This window comes from Nomia melanderi, chromosome 1 (assembly GCF_051020985.1).
Source record: "Nomia melanderi isolate GNS246 chromosome 1, iyNomMela1, whole genome shotgun sequence".
Classification (NCBI taxonomy): Eukaryota; Metazoa; Arthropoda; class Insecta; order Hymenoptera; family Halictidae; genus Nomia; species Nomia melanderi.
The window spans coordinates 39,224,666-39,243,265 of record NC_134999.1 but is presented as its reverse complement, the minus strand read 5'-3'; the positions used below and the strand labels follow the sequence as shown (position 1 = coordinate 39,243,265).

General features: G+C 54.3%; 1 protein-coding gene across 7 annotated transcripts in view; it reads left to right on the top strand.

The window, feature by feature from the left end:
* The window catches only part of Camta (Calmodulin-binding transcription activator), a 51,243-nt gene that overhangs the window by 17,736 nt on the left and 14,907 nt on the right, over positions 1-18,600 (top strand). For 5 of the 7 annotated variants that reach the window (XM_076367239.1, XM_076367236.1, XM_076367227.1 and 2 more), the window contains exon 4: positions 9,475-9,566. In XM_076367239.1, coding sequence (XP_076223354.1) covers positions 9,475-9,566 — 92 coding nt within the window. Of the gene's footprint in view, positions 1-4,995; positions 7,870-9,474; positions 9,567-18,600 lie in introns of those variants that run through there. The other 2 variants (XM_076367241.1, XM_076367240.1) reach the window with 2 other exon arrangements.

Sequence of the window (18,600 nt, the reverse complement as noted above, 5' to 3'; positions counted from 1 at the left end):
GTCGGAATGCATCCTCGGGATCGAGGGCGTCGCTGGTTGGCTGGCTCTGTACACTGTATACCGCCTTTCGGCTGCGACTATCCTTGCCTATCCCTGTCTATCCTGACCTATCCGATTGCCGCTGACTAGAGTAGGTATCGACCCCTCGAGGAGATACCCTTTTCTTTCCCACCACCCTTTCCCTCTGCGCCCCCCTTTTTTCTTGTAGTACACCGCTGTCTCATCCCCCTGGTCAGTTTTTCAACGAAATCTCACCGTCGTCCCCCGCGATCCCCCTTTCCCGGCGTCCCGGTGCTACGACTGATCTCCCTGCCCCTATCGTTTCCCTTTCAGCGGATCGTCCGACTCCATTCCTCGCTCGTGCGTTTCCTCGGGGGGATCCTAATTCGAGAACGTTGCGTTTAACGACTGTACACTACGACTTAGCTGTTAAACGCGGGTCCCTCACGGTCCCTGGCAGGAAGTGCCGAAGCAACTCGACGAATCCGAGCACGAGCTCCTTCAGACCGGGCGATCTTATTGATTGTCTTAGCTTTCCTGCCGTCACGGTCTCTCTCTCTCTCTCTCTCTCTCTCTCTCTCTCTCTCTCTCTCTCTCTCTCTCTGTCCCTCTCTAGCTTGGGCGCTATCTTTCCCTGTCTCGCTCTCTCCGCGCCGTTCTTCTTCGTTTAGCTCGCGACGGAACACTTGTACACACAGAGAGACCGCTCCGGTTCTCTTGCTGTCCCTTTTTGGCCCGCGCTGGGATAGGTACACAGGAATTCTCTTTTCTCCTCCGTCTTCTGGTTCCTTCCCCAGCCAGCCACGTAGACACATGCACAGAGCACCGTCTACGTGTCCCCCGTCTCCACCGTTCCGCGCTCCTGGAAGACTCTCATTCTCGGCCCCCTGCCTCTCCGCCCTTCTCGTTTCTCTTGTTTTCTCCTTCTGGATGGCTCGACGAGCTATCGTCGTCGGGCGACTAACGACCGGCGACTTACGTGTCCGGCTAACTTTGCCTCCGCGCTACTCGTCCGAAACGAGGAGCGATCCTACGTGATAGAGGAACAAGGGGAGGGCCCCTCGCGGATTAGGGATAAAAGGGGCAAGGGAGATCCGAGTGACGAACCGAAAGGACGATAGATGGAGAGACGGAGAGACGGAGGGACGGAGAGATAGAGGAAGAGAGAAATTACGGCGAGGGGGTGGGAAAGAGAAAGCGGGGTAGAGGAGAGATAGTTGGACAGGAGTCTTTGCCAACGTTCTATTTAAAGCCGTGGGGGTAGCGGCAGCTAGCTGACTGGTAATTTACGAGCTTATACCAAAAAGTTGGACACCTTGGGGATGGCTCCGCACTTTGACACGTGACCCAGTTTTATCGAGTTACGTAATTGATCGCCTCGCGCCTGCCCCGTCTGCATCGCGAGAACCCACGAGCCCCCTTTCTCTTTCTCTTTCTTCCCGGCACCTCCACCTCTTTCTAATTTGCTCCCCCTCCCCGGCCCGGCAGCCGGCGTCGTCGTTTGTTTTTATTTTCCGTCCTTTGATCGTGGCAATCCCAGAGATCTTTCTTCCCTCGGCCGGTTCCCGCCCCCTTTGGCTCGGCGGACCCTCTCCTTTCCTTGCCTTTACTTTCCTTTCCTTTTCTTCGAGCCGTTTAATTTCTCCCTGCCAGTTTTCTCCCCTTTGTTTCTCCGGCTGCTTCTCTCCGCAGCTCTTCCTTTTTCCTTCGTGCCGCTCCGCGGGCAATTGCACAGAGTACCGTGTAACCAGTCGATCATCCGAATCTGGCCGGCAATCAAATCCGATTAACGTGTGTCCAATTTAGTTAAGTGACTCGACCGAGCCGCGCGCCGTTCGCTCGCGGCGGCAGGAGGGGGTCGAGAGAAAAAAAGCAGAGGCGCCCCGTTAATTCGAATCGTTTCGCCGTTCTTCGGGGTCGCCGGACAAAGCGTTTGGTCGTTAGGCGGACGGAAGGTTGCGACACGGGGCACGAGCAGGCGACGGGTCTATTTATGTCGCGTTTAACACACGGAGGAAGACCTTTAGGTTATTAGCCCTTCCAGGCTCGCGTGCTGACCCAAATCACGCGGACACGTCTCAAAATCCGTGTGACATACTGATCTCGGAAATACGATACCCCGCCGCTAATTCCCGGTCACGGGGACCCATTGTCCCGGGGGTTGGCCGGTGCGAGCGCCGGGGTTCGTAATTCCGTGAATTATAGAACGATAAATCCCGGTTACGAAACAATTAGAACCCCCATCAAAGAGGGAGAGCCCTCCGGGCGATTTATAGTTGTTGATTCTGCGGTCGCGGAACGGAAGTTTCGCTATCAAAACGTTCGCGCGGATCCCGGCGTGGCGGCCGCGCGCGCCAGGGGTATTCTTCTCCGGCTGGGAACGATAAATCCGGCGAACGCGAACGAATTCAGCTGCGTGTAACCGTTCCATTCCGACGGTCGCTCGCAAATCATGGAGCCGCTGGCGCACGCCCGCGGCCGGACTCGCGGCCGGACTCGCGCGATACCAAAAATTAGTTGCCGGTGCGGCCCTCCGGGAGGAACAATGACAGATCGTCCGTGACCGTGGGACGCTTACCAGTCACTCGCGTCCACCGCGGCGCTATTCGTCCCTCGCGGCGCGAGTCTATCCGAAAGTAACCTCTCGAACCGCCTCTTTCGATTGAGTCGCGACGCGGGTGAGAGAGAAGCGCGCGACACGGGAACCTCGCGTTCCCGAGGCTACGAGAAAAAAGGGACGCCGACGAAAAGAGGCGAACATTTTCATCCCATTAGCGGCGACATCGTTATCGCGCGCTCCGACGCTGGGCGGAAAGGAAAGGGGTGGAGGGTTAAGCCTCGCGGATTCCCCGCGATCCCGAAATAATAAACAGCGCTGTCGATAAATCGACGAAGGCTGTCGGGGAGCAGGGCGCGAGAAGTTGTCCGGCGATTCGCCGGCTTATTTGATTTCGTCGGTGAGCTCCTCGTTACGAGACGCGCTCAATTACGAGTTCCTGGATAAATTACGAGCTTATGCGCGAAAATGTACGACCCCACCCGTTAGACGCCACCTCCGCCTCGCCGCGCGGCCCGTTCGTGTGCTCGGCCGCACATGCCCGACGCGCGTGTATCCGTGTAAACAGACCGCACACCCGCCCCGAAAGCCTAACGCAGAGCCAACGGGTTATGCGCGTCGATTCACACGCGCGTGGGATGCGCGTCCCGCGCGGCTACGTGTGGGTGCGTGAAAGCGCCGCTTAAATCCATATAAATACGCGCCCATGAATCCATCCATTAATCAGATTCGCGTTAGGGGGGTGGGTCTCGGGCCCGACGCCCGAGTGATTTCCACCCCGGCCCGCTCTCGTCGCGCTCTCGTCGCGCTCTCGTCGCGGCTCCCCCCTTTTTTCTGTACAGCACTCTGTTTCCCTCTCCGTCGGCGTTGCTTCTTTTTTTCTCTCGCTCGTTCACCGATAGCTACGCGGAGAGATAGAGACGGTCCGCTTGCAGGGGTCACTGGGAGATGGCAGCACTTCCATTAAAATTCGACGCGAACCTTCCGCGAGAGAATCCAATGTGTGCTGTGTCATGCCCTGCTTATAGTCGGCTGCCGTGCAGGCCTTAGCTTGCAAGTCTCTTGCCTGCACGCCGAGAGACACGACCGCTGTCATTGGACACGTGTGGGAAATACGTGTGCCAGGGCGCGAAGGCGGCCGGTTATAACCTACGACTCCGTAGGTTGTGAGTGGAATATGGTTTAGAGGGTTCGGCGCCGGATGGGGGTGGACCGAGGGGGTGAACCGGGCCGGACGGGCTGCGCCTATGCGTCCCCGAGCGGCGGAGAATCTGTTCAACATTTTTCTCCTATTCGACGGGTTTTTCTTTCTCCAGGGAGCCTCCCACCCCCCGTGTCTTCCTCGCTCCTCGTGGGCCGCGTCGGAACAATTTCGATTTGTTAACCGGCCGCGGCCGTTCGATCCTCGCTGGCAGCCTCTTCTCGGTTTTTTATTTCCCCTGGTTTTTCGGCGCGGACGGCGCAGGGGTCGCGGCGACCGGGGGTGTCGGCGTTGGAAGTTTCCGCGGTAGACGCAAATATTGATGGCAGCTCGCGGGAGCTTCTCCCCATTGGCGGTACGAAGGATGTCAGGTGTTCGATAAATGCTGAATCACTGCAATTTTGCATTTTTAAAGTCCTGCCCCCCCCCCCCCCCGGTCTAGCCTATTTCTCGGACGCCGGAGAAACTCCCCGGGAAAAAGGAAGGCCGATTTCCATTCCGCCAGTGCCCGCCGCGCGCCCGCCGCGCGCCCCCCTCGCGGCCCGCCTGCTCGGAAAGCCGATTTATCACCGAATCAAGCGGCCGCTTTCTACCCTCGTCCCAGTTAAACTACCCTCGCTAATTAAAAAAAATAGAGAAGTTACCGGCCGCGGCGGAGTTCATCCTCTTTTCTTTCCTCGCCCCCATCCCTCCTCTTTCCAGCGGCCTGGATACTTCGCGCGGCGTTTCACGAGCGTACGGCTCCCGGGGAACCGCGCGCGCGGCGACCCAAAGCTCTTCCGTAAATCCGGAACGGTGTAACCGCGCGCCGCGCCGCTCCGCTCGGCTCTGCTCCGCGTGCTCGGCTGCTAGGACGGTGGCTAGAGAGAGAGAGAGAGAGAGAGAGGACGCGGACGAAAGGGATTCGTTAAATGCTCGTACAGAAGTTATCCCGCATGGCTCCAAATGTGCCGCAGAAGGTCGGATAACAATCGATTATCGTGGCTCGACGGGCCCCCCCCGGAGCAACAACTATTCTCTGTTGCCAGCGCGCGGCGGATGATCCTAGGTAGCTGCCGCCGCCACCCCCTTGCTCCCAGTCGGCAGTTGGTAGGTAGAAATGCAACGCTTAGGCATTAATTTGCATCCTCGGTAATCCTTAATTTACAACTCCGCTGGAGTTTTCCACGAGGGTTGGTGGGTCGGTCGGCTAGTTGGTAGGTAGGTAGGTAGGTAGGTTGGTAGGTAGGTAGGTAGGTAGGTAGGTAGGTAGGTAGGTAGGTAGGTGGATAGGTAGGTAGGTAGGTAGCATCGGCCGCGGGTTCTCCGCGGAATTGGCTCGGTGTGCACCCTCACAGTTGCACGCGGTGCCACGTACACGTGCGCACACCTTACCGTTCGTGCTGGAACACGTAGAGTTCGGGAGTAGGGGGTTGGAAATGGTGGGGCGTTAGTATAGTAGGGGTTCTAGCGGCGAGTGGGGGGCAGGAGAGGGTAATCAAAGAGAGAAAGAGATAGAGTGGAAGAGTGAGAGGGCAGGGGAGAGGTGCAGGAGGAGGTCGGATGTTGAGGAAGGTGCAGCGGACGCGTGGAAGGGGCGAGGGGCTGAAGGGATTCGGCAGACAGGGGCTGTGGCTGGGGCTGGATAGTCGGACTGGCCTCGATGGAGGGGCGGACGGGGGCTATGAAATGGCGGAATAGCAAAGGGGTAGGGGACAGTCGCGGAACGGCGAAAAGAGGGGCGATGGACGGAGGTCGAGAGTCGCGGGTTGGCTCACTCTGCGGCTCCCGCCGCTCGGGAGCAGACACGCGGGGCCAAAGACTAATTTCAACCTATTTTATTAACAAAAACAAAAACATACATATTTGTAAATAACACTAAATAACACGCAAAATAATACACAACAACGTTCTCCTAAAACGTCTCTCTGTACCTACTCTACAAAGAACAAAAAAGAAACTCTTAGACCTCTGTACTAACAAGAAAAAAGATAAGAACAAAGGTAACAGCAACAATTGACAACAACAACAACAGCTACTACTACAACATCAACAGTAATAGCAACAGCAACAGCAACAGCAACAGCAACAGCAACAGCAACAACAAAACAAAGTAATAATACAAAGAACACGGAACGCGAAATACGACAAACGTAAAAAACTATTTCCAGTCCCTGGTACGGCGTCGTCGCGAAGCTCGGATACCGCGTGGAGAAGGACACGAGGATAAGGGATTATTTGGAAAAGGGAAAGAGGTGAGAGGGGAAAAGAGAGAGTGTTAGGGAGCGAGCGAGAGAGAGAGAGGGGGAGAGAGAGAGAGAGAGAGAGAGAGAGAGAGAGAGAGAGAGAGAGAGAGAGAGAGAGAGAGAGAGAGAGAGAGAGAGAGAGAGAGAGAGAGAGAGAGAGAGAGAGAGAGAGAGAGAGAGAGAAAGAGAGGGAGCGAGAGAAGGAGTGAGTGAGGGAGAGAGAGAGAGAGAGAGGGAGAAAGAGAGAAAGAGCGTGAGAGAGGAGACAGAGAGGGAGAGGTGACGGGGCAAGAGGAAAAGGATCGTCTATTTTCTAAAGTTACCACTGGCGAGCGGAAAGTCGCGCGTTCGAGGAAGAAAGCACGAGGAAAGAGTGGCAAGGCGAGGAGAAGGGAAGACAGCAGGAGGGAATCGAGGAGGGAATACGCAAGAAGGGAACGCGGAAGAAGTCGTGAAAGGGCGATCGTAAACCGCGTCGACCACGGACTGATCTCGTTTTTAAGTTCTCTCAGTACGCTGTGTGACCCTTACGTTGTTTTGTCCCTCGGACAGGGACAGGTCGAGTGTTGTAACTTAGCATATAAGAAGAGTAACAGCTCCGGAACGCACAACGAGAAACGAAGCGAGCGGAACAAGGGAAAGAGACAAGGCTGACGCGTAGCAGGAGAACAGAGAACAAGAAACGAAGAGATAAACAAGAGAGAGTGTTGTGCATCTACGAGAGGAAAAGAGTCGAGGGAAAGAGAGCGACAGAGAAGATCGGAGGAGAGGAGAGGAAAAAGGGCCAAGGACTGAATTGTAACGAGGAAAGGAAACAAGGTCGTAGAGGCGAAGAGCAGAGCCGAGACGCAGGGCTCGAGAAACGAGAGAGAGAGAGAACGGGCAGCAAGAGTAAGCACACGGTTCGTATTGTTGCGCGAGGAGGAGGCGCCTAGGAAATAAACTGTATCGACGCTACGGTCCTTTTTACATTGAAAGCGGTCAAGAGAAGTATCGATAGGCAGAGGCTTGCGAGCAGGAGGAGAAGAGCAGCGACACGCCGAAGACGAACAGGAGGACGGAAGGAGGAGAAAGAAAAGGAAGAAAGTATTGAAAAGTCGGGGGTTGTTCGATATCGTCGCGGTTATCATTTCCACGCGTCCGACCTCCACGTGTGTCGCCCGTGTACGTCGCGTCGCGGAGTCCGTCGCGGAGTCCGTCGCGGAGCCCGTCGCGCCGCGTTGCGCGTGGACTTCTGTGACTCTCTCGGCGTCTCTTTCTTCTTCTTCTTCCACTTCTTCTTCTTCTACTTCTTCTACTACCACCACCACCAGTACTACTACTACTTGTTCTTCTTCTTCTTCTTCTTCTTCTTCTTCTTCTTCTTCTTCTTCCTCCCCGTTCTTTATTTTTTCTCCTTCCTCCGTCGATTGACTCTACGATCGAGAGCAGACAGTTTCGACAGGACAAGCTGGCTCGCGTACACGAGCCTGCGGGGGATATGCCTTGCCGTTCTAAGGGGAACCACCACCCACGTGCACGAGCCTCACGCAGAGGGCAACGTCAAGCGAGTCGTGTTTCCATCCTAGAACCCGGCAGCAAACTCTCCTGACAAAAGGAGTGCCGTCGCAGCTTGTCACGGTCGGGGATCGCTAGCGCCGACCACTGTCGGGTCGCCATATCAGCCGCACGCTCGTCCAAGCGCACGAGGAGCCCGGGGATGCCAGCGAGGGGAGCGCAGCAACGCTCGCGGTTAGCGTACGTCCAAGGACGATGACGATCGGCCACGATCGGTAAGATCCAGGAAGCGGTCGCTCGAACGAGCGCCACGGAAATGGCGGGCTACAATCATTCGAATCCACAGCGTGTCGTCTATCACGCGACCTACCCGACGCCGCTCGCACCAAGTGAGTCTCCTCATCATCTTAGCCCCGAGAAACGAACGAAACAAATATACCGGCCGCCCTACGGTTTTCTTTACAGCTGATTTTTATCGGACCACTGGCTGAACCACTGAAACCGCTTGTTCTCGCATCATATTATTCGTTTCTTCCGTTCTTCTGGCCCCAGCTTCTTCTCTTCTTTTCTTTCTCGCGTCTAGACCGCACACACACACACACACACACACACACACACACACACACACACACACACACACACACACACACACAGTTGAGAGCTTGTTCCTTTTCTTTTCTCTCCTTTTCTGACACCCGCCGCCCGTGCGATCTCTCTCGCGGAGATTCTCGTATCGACGATTCCTCCTCGACGCGCGTTATCTATGCGCACGACGTGCCGTTCTTCCTTGTTTGAAATTGCACGCGGATCGATCCGAAATTGAGATATCACTCATCCTTGTGTATCCGACAAGGCAGCCGGCACGGGCCGCGCGGGAGACGCCGCGAAAATTCATAATACGCGGAGGGTATCGCCGATAAATTATCGGGGGAGCCGAGAAAGTGCAGCTGCACTAGCCCCGGTGATATCAATAACGTTCCTACGGACCGAGTCGAGGGCGGTAAACTGACATATTTCACTGGAACGGACGGCCGTTTTCTTAATGTCGTCGATACGTCGGCCGCGCGTAATTTATTCGGATAATTTGTTCGCCCGGAACGGGGGGTGGCAAGGAAAAAAGAACTTTTCGTGCGTCGAGTCGTCGGAGTAATCCCCCCGCGCACGAACACGTCGCAATTTTTCCACGTCGATGGTTTCCGGTTAACAGCGCTCGACCAATCGCACCGCCACGTGACCCAGAAAATTGAATTACTCGATTGGTGCCTGCTCGTTCAATGAAAAATAATCCTCGCTCGCTCTTCGGGACCGTTTTCTAAAAATAGAAAAGCCTTCCCTTGGCTCTGTTTCTCTCTTTCTCTCTTTCTCTCTCTCTGTCTCTGTGTTTTTCTCTCTCCCCCTTTGTCTGCCTTTCTCTCTCTCTCTCTCTCTCTCTCTCTCTCACTATCTCACTATCTCTCTCTTAAATCAATTACGCATTTGAATTCTTGGAAACGCAACGTTAGAGCACGTGAAAAATGCATTACCCACGGATGAAGGGAGGGGGTGCTGTCGTTTTCTTGTTCTCGCGTAAAAGAACCGGGTGTGGGTGGCCTCAGATGGGGGAAGAGAGGGCCGGTTGCGTTCCCTGATCGATAACAGCTTCGATCCGTTGCATATAAACACGTCTAATGATGTGTTATGCAAACGTCTAAGCTTTCGTCGGTATAAATGTGCGAGCACGAAATTTACGGTAACTCGCGTGACACGCGGAATGTTCGGATTATCGAGCCTAGCACTCGAATGATAGAGTTAACAAAAGCTGGTGTAAACGAAACCCGCCGCGAGAGGGGTAGAGTGCGCGACGCGGAGGTGTGCGTGGACGGTGGGGGGAGAGGACGGCTATCGAGTTTCCCTGAATATTGGAAGCTGTTCCACGCTGCTCGGCCCCCTCCGCCCCGCGAAATATCCGACGTTCGAGGGCATCATTTTCACCGCGTCTTTATTGCTCTGTTTAGATGGGGATCCGATAAAACTTCCGGAGAATTTGGAGACCCTGCCACGAGCCGAGCATTTCCCTACTCAGAGGCACCGATGGAACACCAACGAGGTGAGTCACACGCAAACCGACGATCCTAATCTCGAAAGTAACGGTCCATTCGAACGGCGGAAGAGGAGTGGGCCGCGTTCTTACGCGTCGTCCGGATCGCTGACGAGTTATCGCGCGCGATCGCGGTGTCTATTTCGATGCGTCGCAACCGGGCACGTTCAAATAGAAACATCGCGCAATTTCGCTGCGACGCGGCGCTCTGAAATTGTAAATTCGACTGGCGAAATTAGAGGGTGTCGAAACCGAAGGTCGCCGCCCTCCGTGGGCCGAAAATCGCGCTGGGAAATCGTGCCACGTGGCGAATGCCACTTAAACGTTGTACGCTCTAGCCGCGACCAACCGAACGTTTCACGTAATCATTGTATTTCCAACGGTCTTTGGCAATTTCGATCCCATTCGAACCTCGAAACGCAACGAAAATATTGAAAGTTATCGCGGACAAGTGTACACCCTGGAGGAAAATCAATCGAAGTAGAATCGGTTGGTGTCTAGTCAGACGTGCCTGGCAACCGCCTGACTCGACTCATCCCGACAAGCTCGCGTGCAGTATCACGCGAGCCCAGCGGAAAAACTGATCGAACGGCCGGCAGATTCGCTGGAAATGATTTCCGTTTAAATCCGCGAACGCGTTCCGGGTAAACCGTTCGGTAACGGAGTTAGCGGAACGGCGTGTGCATTTGCACGGCATTCCGGTAGGCGCAACTGTAAAGTAAATAGCGACGTCGCAACGCGGCTGGTGCCTCGTAGGTAGGGTCGGTGGTTAGAGAGGATAGATGCTGTCCGTCCGTGTGCAGGGTACGCGTCGGTGTGCAGGGGTGCACATACCAACACATGGAGCGGCGTGCACTCGTAGGTGTACCGATGTAGTCCACTGCTACTCTGACCCCGGTCGGCCTCCGATCAATAGCTGGAGCCAGCTAGAGAGCTCAGCCGAGCCGAGTTGAGTTTTCAGTTCCGTCGAGTCGAACCCGATTGCTGCGGGCCTACGCTCGACGATTATCCCGGCAAGTCCCCTGCTGGAACCCTGCCTCCGTTTCTCATTCATTTTTTTCTCCCCCTCCTGCCCGACTCCCGGCGACTTCTCCTTGCCCCCGAGAGAACCGTGTGCCTCTGCACCCCCGAAAAATTAACCAGCCACAAAAGCCGAGATGTCCAAGAGGATCCGGCTAGTCGGATCCTTTTCTTTCCTCCGACTCTTTCATCCCCTTCGCGTTTGCCCGTTGTCCGGGGAATTCGACTCGGGGGATGCACGGAATCCCTGTCCACCGCGGCTGTTTTTTAATTGATCGTCGGGGGCCGAAGTCGAAGCGGAAAGGCGCTCCTCCTTCGCTCGCTTATCTATTGTACCATAATATGCATCGCTAATGAGGTCAACGGTTGGTGGCTGATTCCGGGGCGCGCGGGCGGCCACGGGCGGCCACGGGCGGCCACGGGCGCTCGCGGCTTGGGTCGGCTTGGGTCGGCGCCGTCTTTTCATCCGGGGGCCCCCGTGCGCCGGTGTCTGCGAGCCGCGCCGTCGATGTAAAATTAGTGGGATCATAAATATGAATGAATCCCGTCGTTACCGCGGTTCCGGGGAATTTCCAGGCGGAACCGGCCCGGTGTATCGCTATCCGCTATTGCTTCAATTTCTTTTTTCATTTAGCCTGAAGAGACCCGGGGCCGAGAGAAACTGATGAAAGCGCGGGCCGCATCAGCGATTCATACTCGCGAAACTATTCATAGGACGAACTTCTTGGGAAGAAGTTAACGGGACAAGTTTTGCGGCGCGCCGAGAGGGCGGGCAGGGGGCGAGAAAGCTCGAGCAACCCCCGACTCTGGCGCGCGCTGTCGAAATCCTCCGACGGGCCACTCGTCCCGTGATCTTGTTTTCTCGCCCGCCCTTTTTCTCGGCCGTCCCCCTCCCTACTCGCGTCCGCCCGGCAAACTTTCGCCTCTGTCGGGCCGGCCTGTCTCCTTCAAAACGGCATTTTTCATCGGGAGACCTCTGACAGCATATGTGAGTACGTCATCAGGCGAAGGACTTTCTCTCGGCCCCTCATCTTTCACTGTTGCCCATAGAACTCTGGGACAAGCGGAACCGGATATAAATGGAACATGCAAAACACTGCGATAGCGCAGCGGATTTTCACCGTCGGACTTTGAAGATTGTGCGGATGAATATATATCTTGGGGGAGTCTTTCTGCAGGTTCCATCCGGTTCTAGGTTTCCCGGGTCGCTCGTAACGTAGCTTCGAAACTGAAATCCAGTTTACGGAATCGTCGCGAGGGGGTCTATTGTTCCGTTTTTCCCTCGGTTTCATCGGATTTTTATTGACGCGATGCCAAATTCTAAGTCGTTATCGGAGACAGGCCGTAATCGAGTCTAAACTTGAAACGAGCGCAAAGTTCTTGGACGTTCCGCGCTTCGGGCTCCGCGCTCCGGACTCCGCGCGAGAGGCAAATCAATTTTCGTAGCTGAATTCCTCAGCGGGAACTTTTCCTATTAGTTTCCTTTTTTCCGTGCTCCTCGCTGGCCGCAGGCCCGATTACACGGCGATGGGGATTTATCGAGCGCGAGAAAAGACGCGCGTACGTCCGTTGTTTCGGGGTCGTTTTCATCGATTCGCTTTTTTCTCTGGCAACTTCCATTTTCTCGGCTCGCGTCCCGAAAACCGATCGGTCCCGGGTTCCCGAGACCCCTCTGCCGTGCCTCGCTCGCTCCCTTATTACCGTCGCCTGATCAGATCCCATTTGTAACGAGACGTTACGTTCGAATGTGTTCCTGGGGGGGAATTATAGTAATAAGTTTTAGCACATGCCCGGACTGAGAGGCACGTCATTTGTTTTGCACTTTTAGCATCGGTAATGGGAGCTAATGACGTTGATTTATTAACCGGTATCCAACTGGTAATGACGAATAAGCGTCGCGAATCTGGAACGTCCAACGTCCCTATACCGTATACTTTTCCCGGCGGAAAGCGTTCGATCAAACGAAGCGTGTTCGTGTCGATTACTTGTGAATATCTCGAGCCGACTCGTCCGCGACAATATCTTAGCTGGGACAGCGATTGATCGCCGCTGATCACCGTAAAACGAACGTGTCGCGTTATCAGGGTTCTTTCGACGAGGCAATTTAGCTGTTCCGAAGCGAGGAGATCATTGTCGGGTGGCAGTGTCCACGGGACGCGATAGTATGACCGTGGCGAACCGTACGAAACCAGAGGCGGGCCAGTCGCGTTCGTTATTCAATCGTTTTTCATGGGATTCCGGATTACACTTTGATTTTCCATTTCGCGTCGGGAGCGAGCGGAGGGGTCCTCCGTCAGTTTTCTCCGATAACATTTCGTTTAATTGATGAGCATACGTAGCCGCGCGGCCTATCTGTAAGCGGAAATCGATCCGAAAACAATGTTTCTGTTTGCTTATTGATTTCCGATTGCCGGCGAGTATAAATGCATTGAATGGGCAGAGTTTGCCCGGGCACACAATGACAGTCCGGTCGCAATTAAACGTCCGTTTGCGCTGTCGGTAACGCAATTTCCGGACGCGGCGTTTTTCCGTAAATTCTATTCGGACGTAACGCCGAAATTGATTTCGGCAAATACGGGGGCCATTATTGTTGTAGGGGTCAATATTTGCTTAGCTCCGTCTGCGCTAATTTTCGAGCCAGCCACGCTGGCGCGTCCCCTCGCCGCGTCCGCGTGTGCGCGCGTACGTAAATCGAGGCTATTCGAAACCCTTCCTCATTACCGTTTTACGGTTCCGCTGGAATATCGAAAGAACCGCGATGAAATGTAGGTCCCGGATGCCATTGGCGAAATAATATCCATCTGCCGTCGCGCACGCGCCACAAAAGCTCCAGGAAACTGGATAATTTCGCCGAGATGACGGAGGAACCGGTGCACCGGAACGGCCGCGGCGGCCGCGGCGGCCGCGTCGGCCCCATCGATATGCAATTTCTCAGCGTCCACCGCGGCCCCGGGCATCGTTACGCCGCCGCAATCCGAATCGGACGATCCTGTTTTTTCGATTGGACAAAGCCAATACCAGGAAGTGCTTGTTACTCGTTCGCGTGTTTGCGAAATTTCCAGAGTCGCGTTGGCCTTTTGTGACCGGGACTTTTATCTTCGACGCGGGTTACGTTCAAACGGGTATCCGCCGAGCGCACCAGCGATCAAAAATATTTCCTCCGTTTCCAGTGGCCGCGGTGGGAAAAGGGAACGGAGGATACCCTATCAATGTCGATTATAATCGAATCTCGAGCATCCGTTGTTCAGAAAAGGTTGATAATCATTCTTATCGAACGCTTTTGCGCGAGAGTTCGATACGGATCTCGGACGTGACATTTACATGCGTTTTTATGTCGCGCGTTCTTCCGTTCGTCCGCTCTTCCGACCGAACACGGTCTCGCACTACTCGAGACGCCGCATTTTATCATGCACCCGTATTTTCGGGAGGGTTTTAAAAGATTTTATGGTTTCTACATATTTTACTGCCTTGGCCACCGTTTCCCGGTTCGTTGTCTGACCATTAACACGGACATTCTACGGGCGAATGGAGATTGTAAGGAACCTTTTACATGTCTTCCGACGTCGTTGCTGGAAACGTTTAGTTTCGCGCTGACACAGTTGCGTTACGCGTTCCTGTAATTTCGCTCCGTCCGACTGTTCGACGTCTCGCACTACTGGAGACACGTTAGTCGTAACGCGCATCGGAAACGGTCACGTACCGTTAGAATATTTTCTAGAACTTGGTGGCCGTATTCCACTGTCCGATCGAGGCTCGTCCGTTCCACTTGTGGATAGAGAATGCGCTTAAACGCGCTACTTTGTACAGCTAAAAATGCTTGCTTCCGTTATCCGTATCCTCGTCCGTACGTCTCTGTTAGTCGGCTGTAATTCCATGTCGAGTAGCTCGCACGAGTTTCCGTCGGACAGCGAGAGGGGTTAAATCAGGGCGTTTCTTTTAATTATTCCTGCCAAGAGCCCCTGCTCCCGACGCTGGGTCCCGCAGGCGTGTATCGTAAACAGGAAGCACGAAAAGGACGCACCATCCCCGCGCAGGGTGTCGGAAGGAGGGTCGATTTATCGGTCCTTTCGCATTCGTAAATCAAGGGGAACACATCCTTTCCGGCAACACACGAGACAGAAGGCGTCTCGTTTACGTATCCGTTGAGCCGAATGCAGGAATCTATGGGCTCCTCCGTGGTATCTTGAAGGATCTATACGTCCACGTTTCTGCGGGAAGAGTATCGGCGGCGCCTGACCTTCTTCGAGCGCGGAAAGGAAACGCGGGGCGGAGTCGAGAAGTCGAGAAAAACCACACCGCGTACAGAGTACCGACTGGCAGAGAAAAAGAACTCGAGAGACCGGTGCGGCACACGAACTTGAATATTACGTACGCAATTACGAGTCGTATCACGCCAAAATTTTTCGAGGGTCTGACTGGCGTTGCACGGAACCCGACCTTGCACGCAACGCAACGATATGCACTGTCAGACGCCATCTTTCAAGCCCGAGACCGTTCCCTCTGCCCCCTCCCCCGACGTTCCCTGACCCATTTCACCGGTCTGGCACGTTAGAAAATACGGTAACGCATAGGAAATCAATTTCAACCTGAGAGGGGGGTTCGCGTGGCGAAAATTTCGGCGCGATTCCGGCCCCGATTGAATTAAGATACACGACCGTCGGGGGGCTAACCGGCTGCCAGGAAGTTGTTAATACATTCTACAAATATAATCATTTTATTCGTATTTCGTGCTTCCGTGCGTGTCCGTGTCGCGCGACCCGGTTTATCGAACCGGTTTCAGGAACCGTCCCGACAGTTATAGAACGGTTCCCCCGCTCGAATCAGAGCCGCGTACGAATTACAGCCGAACGCCGAGACGTCGTGGAGTAGAATTCGGAAATTCAGACCTTTCGAGATTCCAGTTTCCGCACGGACCGGTGACTCGCGCGTCCACGGACGGGGAATGCAAATGATCAATTAACCGGTTGAAAATCAGTCGAACTGATTCCAGTAAATGTCACGGGGCCCCGCTGTATCCAGCTGTCTGACTCTGTCCGGCCGGCCTAACGGCGGCGCAGTTCAACTCGGCTCCTTATTCGCGTTTTCCCCTCCGTTTCCAGCCACTCTCGGCTACCCGTCTCTCGCTCGTTCCCATCCATCCCTCGTTAAGAATATTTATATCCAGGCCACGTTCGCCGGCAGAATCTTCGAAGACTCCGAGCTCGCCCATGGGAACCGTGGAAAGTTATTAAGCACTCTGAACCTCGCTTCATCGCATCCCTCTTCGCTCCTTCCTCCGCCGATTATCCTGCGAAATAAGACAAAGACCCTCGGCAATTTCGTTCCGAGTGTTATGCTTCTTCTAGCTCTTTTATCTTGCGCGATGCATTTTTTCCTCCTTTTTCCTCTGATTATTCCGTGATTCTTTAGCTGCGAACTTGCCAATAGAACTGAAGGCACGAATCCGGTAAATGGATGCAAACGTTGAATTAACGAATTCAAAGGATTCGCTTCGGAATGAATATATTTAGTACACGGTGCAAGAACGTCGAAACGAACGTTCGCGTATTCGTGATCGCCGGTTCAGGGGCGAAAACAGCGGTTGCGTGGACAGGGAAAGTAATTTCTAATGTACGAACAAAGAAGTGCACCCCCATTCGTCCACGCCCATTTCGTTACGTAATTGGGGACACAACGGGGCTGATCCCTCCCCCGTGTTCCCCGGAAACGTGGAAAACGCGATTCGAGCCGGTGACGCGACATCGCCGCAGGCGAGTGCGATCTTACCATACCTCATTCGAAATGTACGATTTGTGGGTTCTGCTTGGCAACCGAGCAACCGAGTGGCTCCCGATCCAGCGACCATCTGTCAGAGGAAAATGTACGGGGAATTCCTCGGCCGTTGCGGCCGTGTAGCTTCGATTACCCGCCGGTATGCGAACTATCCCCGGATATTGCGTCGAAGAAACGTTCACCTGCTTTCATTTATAGACTGCGGCTACTCGTGCAGATTCGCTATTTTATGTGTCAATTTGTATAATAGATTTTTATAGAACACTTTTAGTGCCGCGGCTGCTCTTCCCATTGCTAGGTTCTAATTTAATCAAATCCTCAACGGCGGAAACCAATTTTTACCGACCTCTTCGCCTCGCTTCGCGACTCTGCTCTCGCCGGAACTAGAAATTTTATTCGACTTTCCGCTTACCAGCGGTACGAACGATTCGTCGGGAAAATAGTGTAGCATTTCGATTACAACAGAGTTGAACGAGCTCATCGAATGAAGCGTTATCGCGTGTTAACCTCTTGCCCTAGAATATCGTGTCGCACTCGTAGCGAGGACTTCGAATGGAACAGAACAAGGATCTTCGTCCCATTGATCGTACCGTTTCGGAGGAAACGTGGACGCGGAGTAAGCCCGGAAGGTGCCCCTTTCTCAAACGAATGACGAACAGTCGAGCAATTCCGTGGAGCGCGGTTGCGAAATCACAGCGCGACGGGTTGAATCCGCGAGAAGGAATGTTCTCTCGAAAGATCCGCACTCGGAAAGGTGGTTTCTCAAAGGGGGGGGGGGGGCAGAGAAACGTGCAGAATCTGCGTTCGCGTTCAGCTGGGATCCCGTGTCCCGCGGAATCGTTACCGTTCCCTCGGTGGGAGAAGGCGACACGCGAAGCGCCGCCTGACTGAACTTTATATCAGCGCCACGCGGGGGAATTTTATTGCCACCTTTCCATGGTTAGACGAATCAGCCGCGGCAGTTTGGCGTTCGATTTGCATTTACCCACGTCAGATCGCGTGCCGGCGCGTTCCTGGCCCCCGCAGCTACTCACTTATTTCACCGGCACGGCCGCGCCGCGATGTTTTAGGGCTGTTCAATTTTTTTGCCCGTCAGAGAGAGGCTGCTTTCTTTCCGTTCTGTCGCCGCGCGGCGCAAAATCCCGGATAACCATCTGCCTCGGCCCGAAATGTTCGCCCGGAATATATTTATACGTACGAGCGAATTGCTTTCTTTCTCTTATTCGCGGCGCGTGTTCCCGCTCGTCTAAAGGCTAGAGCTTTTTATCACTCCTCTCCCGTGCACTCCTTTAATTCTTTCACCGTATTGTCGGGGAGAGTTGCATGTCGGGCTGCGTTCGGCCGCGCGTCATGATTAACCACGCGAAATCTGTTCGCCGGTAATTAGATTTTTTACCGGGCCGAGCGGCCGCCCGCCGCCCGCCGCCCCCCGGCAGCCGCGCCGGTTCCTTTTCCTCCCTTCCACCGCATTGTCATGCGTTCCGTACGGAATCGTACCGGCCGGTTCTTCGCGCGGAAAATCAATAAAGGACCATGTAATCACGGAGTTACTATTATTAGTGGTACATAAATACGAAGGAAACGAACGTGAGCGCTTTGTTGCTCGACTATTTCCAGCAGAAAATTCACTCGCGGAATTGGAGGTCTTGTCCGGGCGGTCTTTAGCGTTCGCCTTTCCGCGTTTGCTCGGCGCACCTCGAGCGCGCGTCGCGATCTCGCAATGTTACGGTTCATTCGGTTTTACTTATTCGCGTCGCGGTGTCTCCTTTATAGTCGAAACATTCCTCCTCGAGCGTAATATCCAAAGTAACTATTTATTCGTATCGAAAGCATCGAGCTGCATACTTTGAGTGGAAATGGGCAGCGTAAAGACGGCATTGTTATCGTTAAAATCAATCTCGCATCTCGGTGAATGCACTTTCAGAATCTCTTTCACCGATCGCCGTTCAATACCGGCTCGGAAATGCTGATTCCCTTTGATGCGCTACTCCTTTCGCGCGTGTACGCGACGAAAGAGGGTCAGAGATAATAAATGACGAGCATCATCGGCGGATAGCGATGATCCGGCTAGGAGGGGCTGGCTCGGCGATTCATATTTCTCCGTGCACTTTCCACCGAGCCCCTCGACATTCGGAATTCCAATGCGAAGAATCTCTTAGCGTCGCCCCGCGAAATGTATGCGAATATTTTGCACGAGTCATGCACCTCCGCCTGAATCTCTGCCTGAACCACCGCCCGACGCTCTGGGACA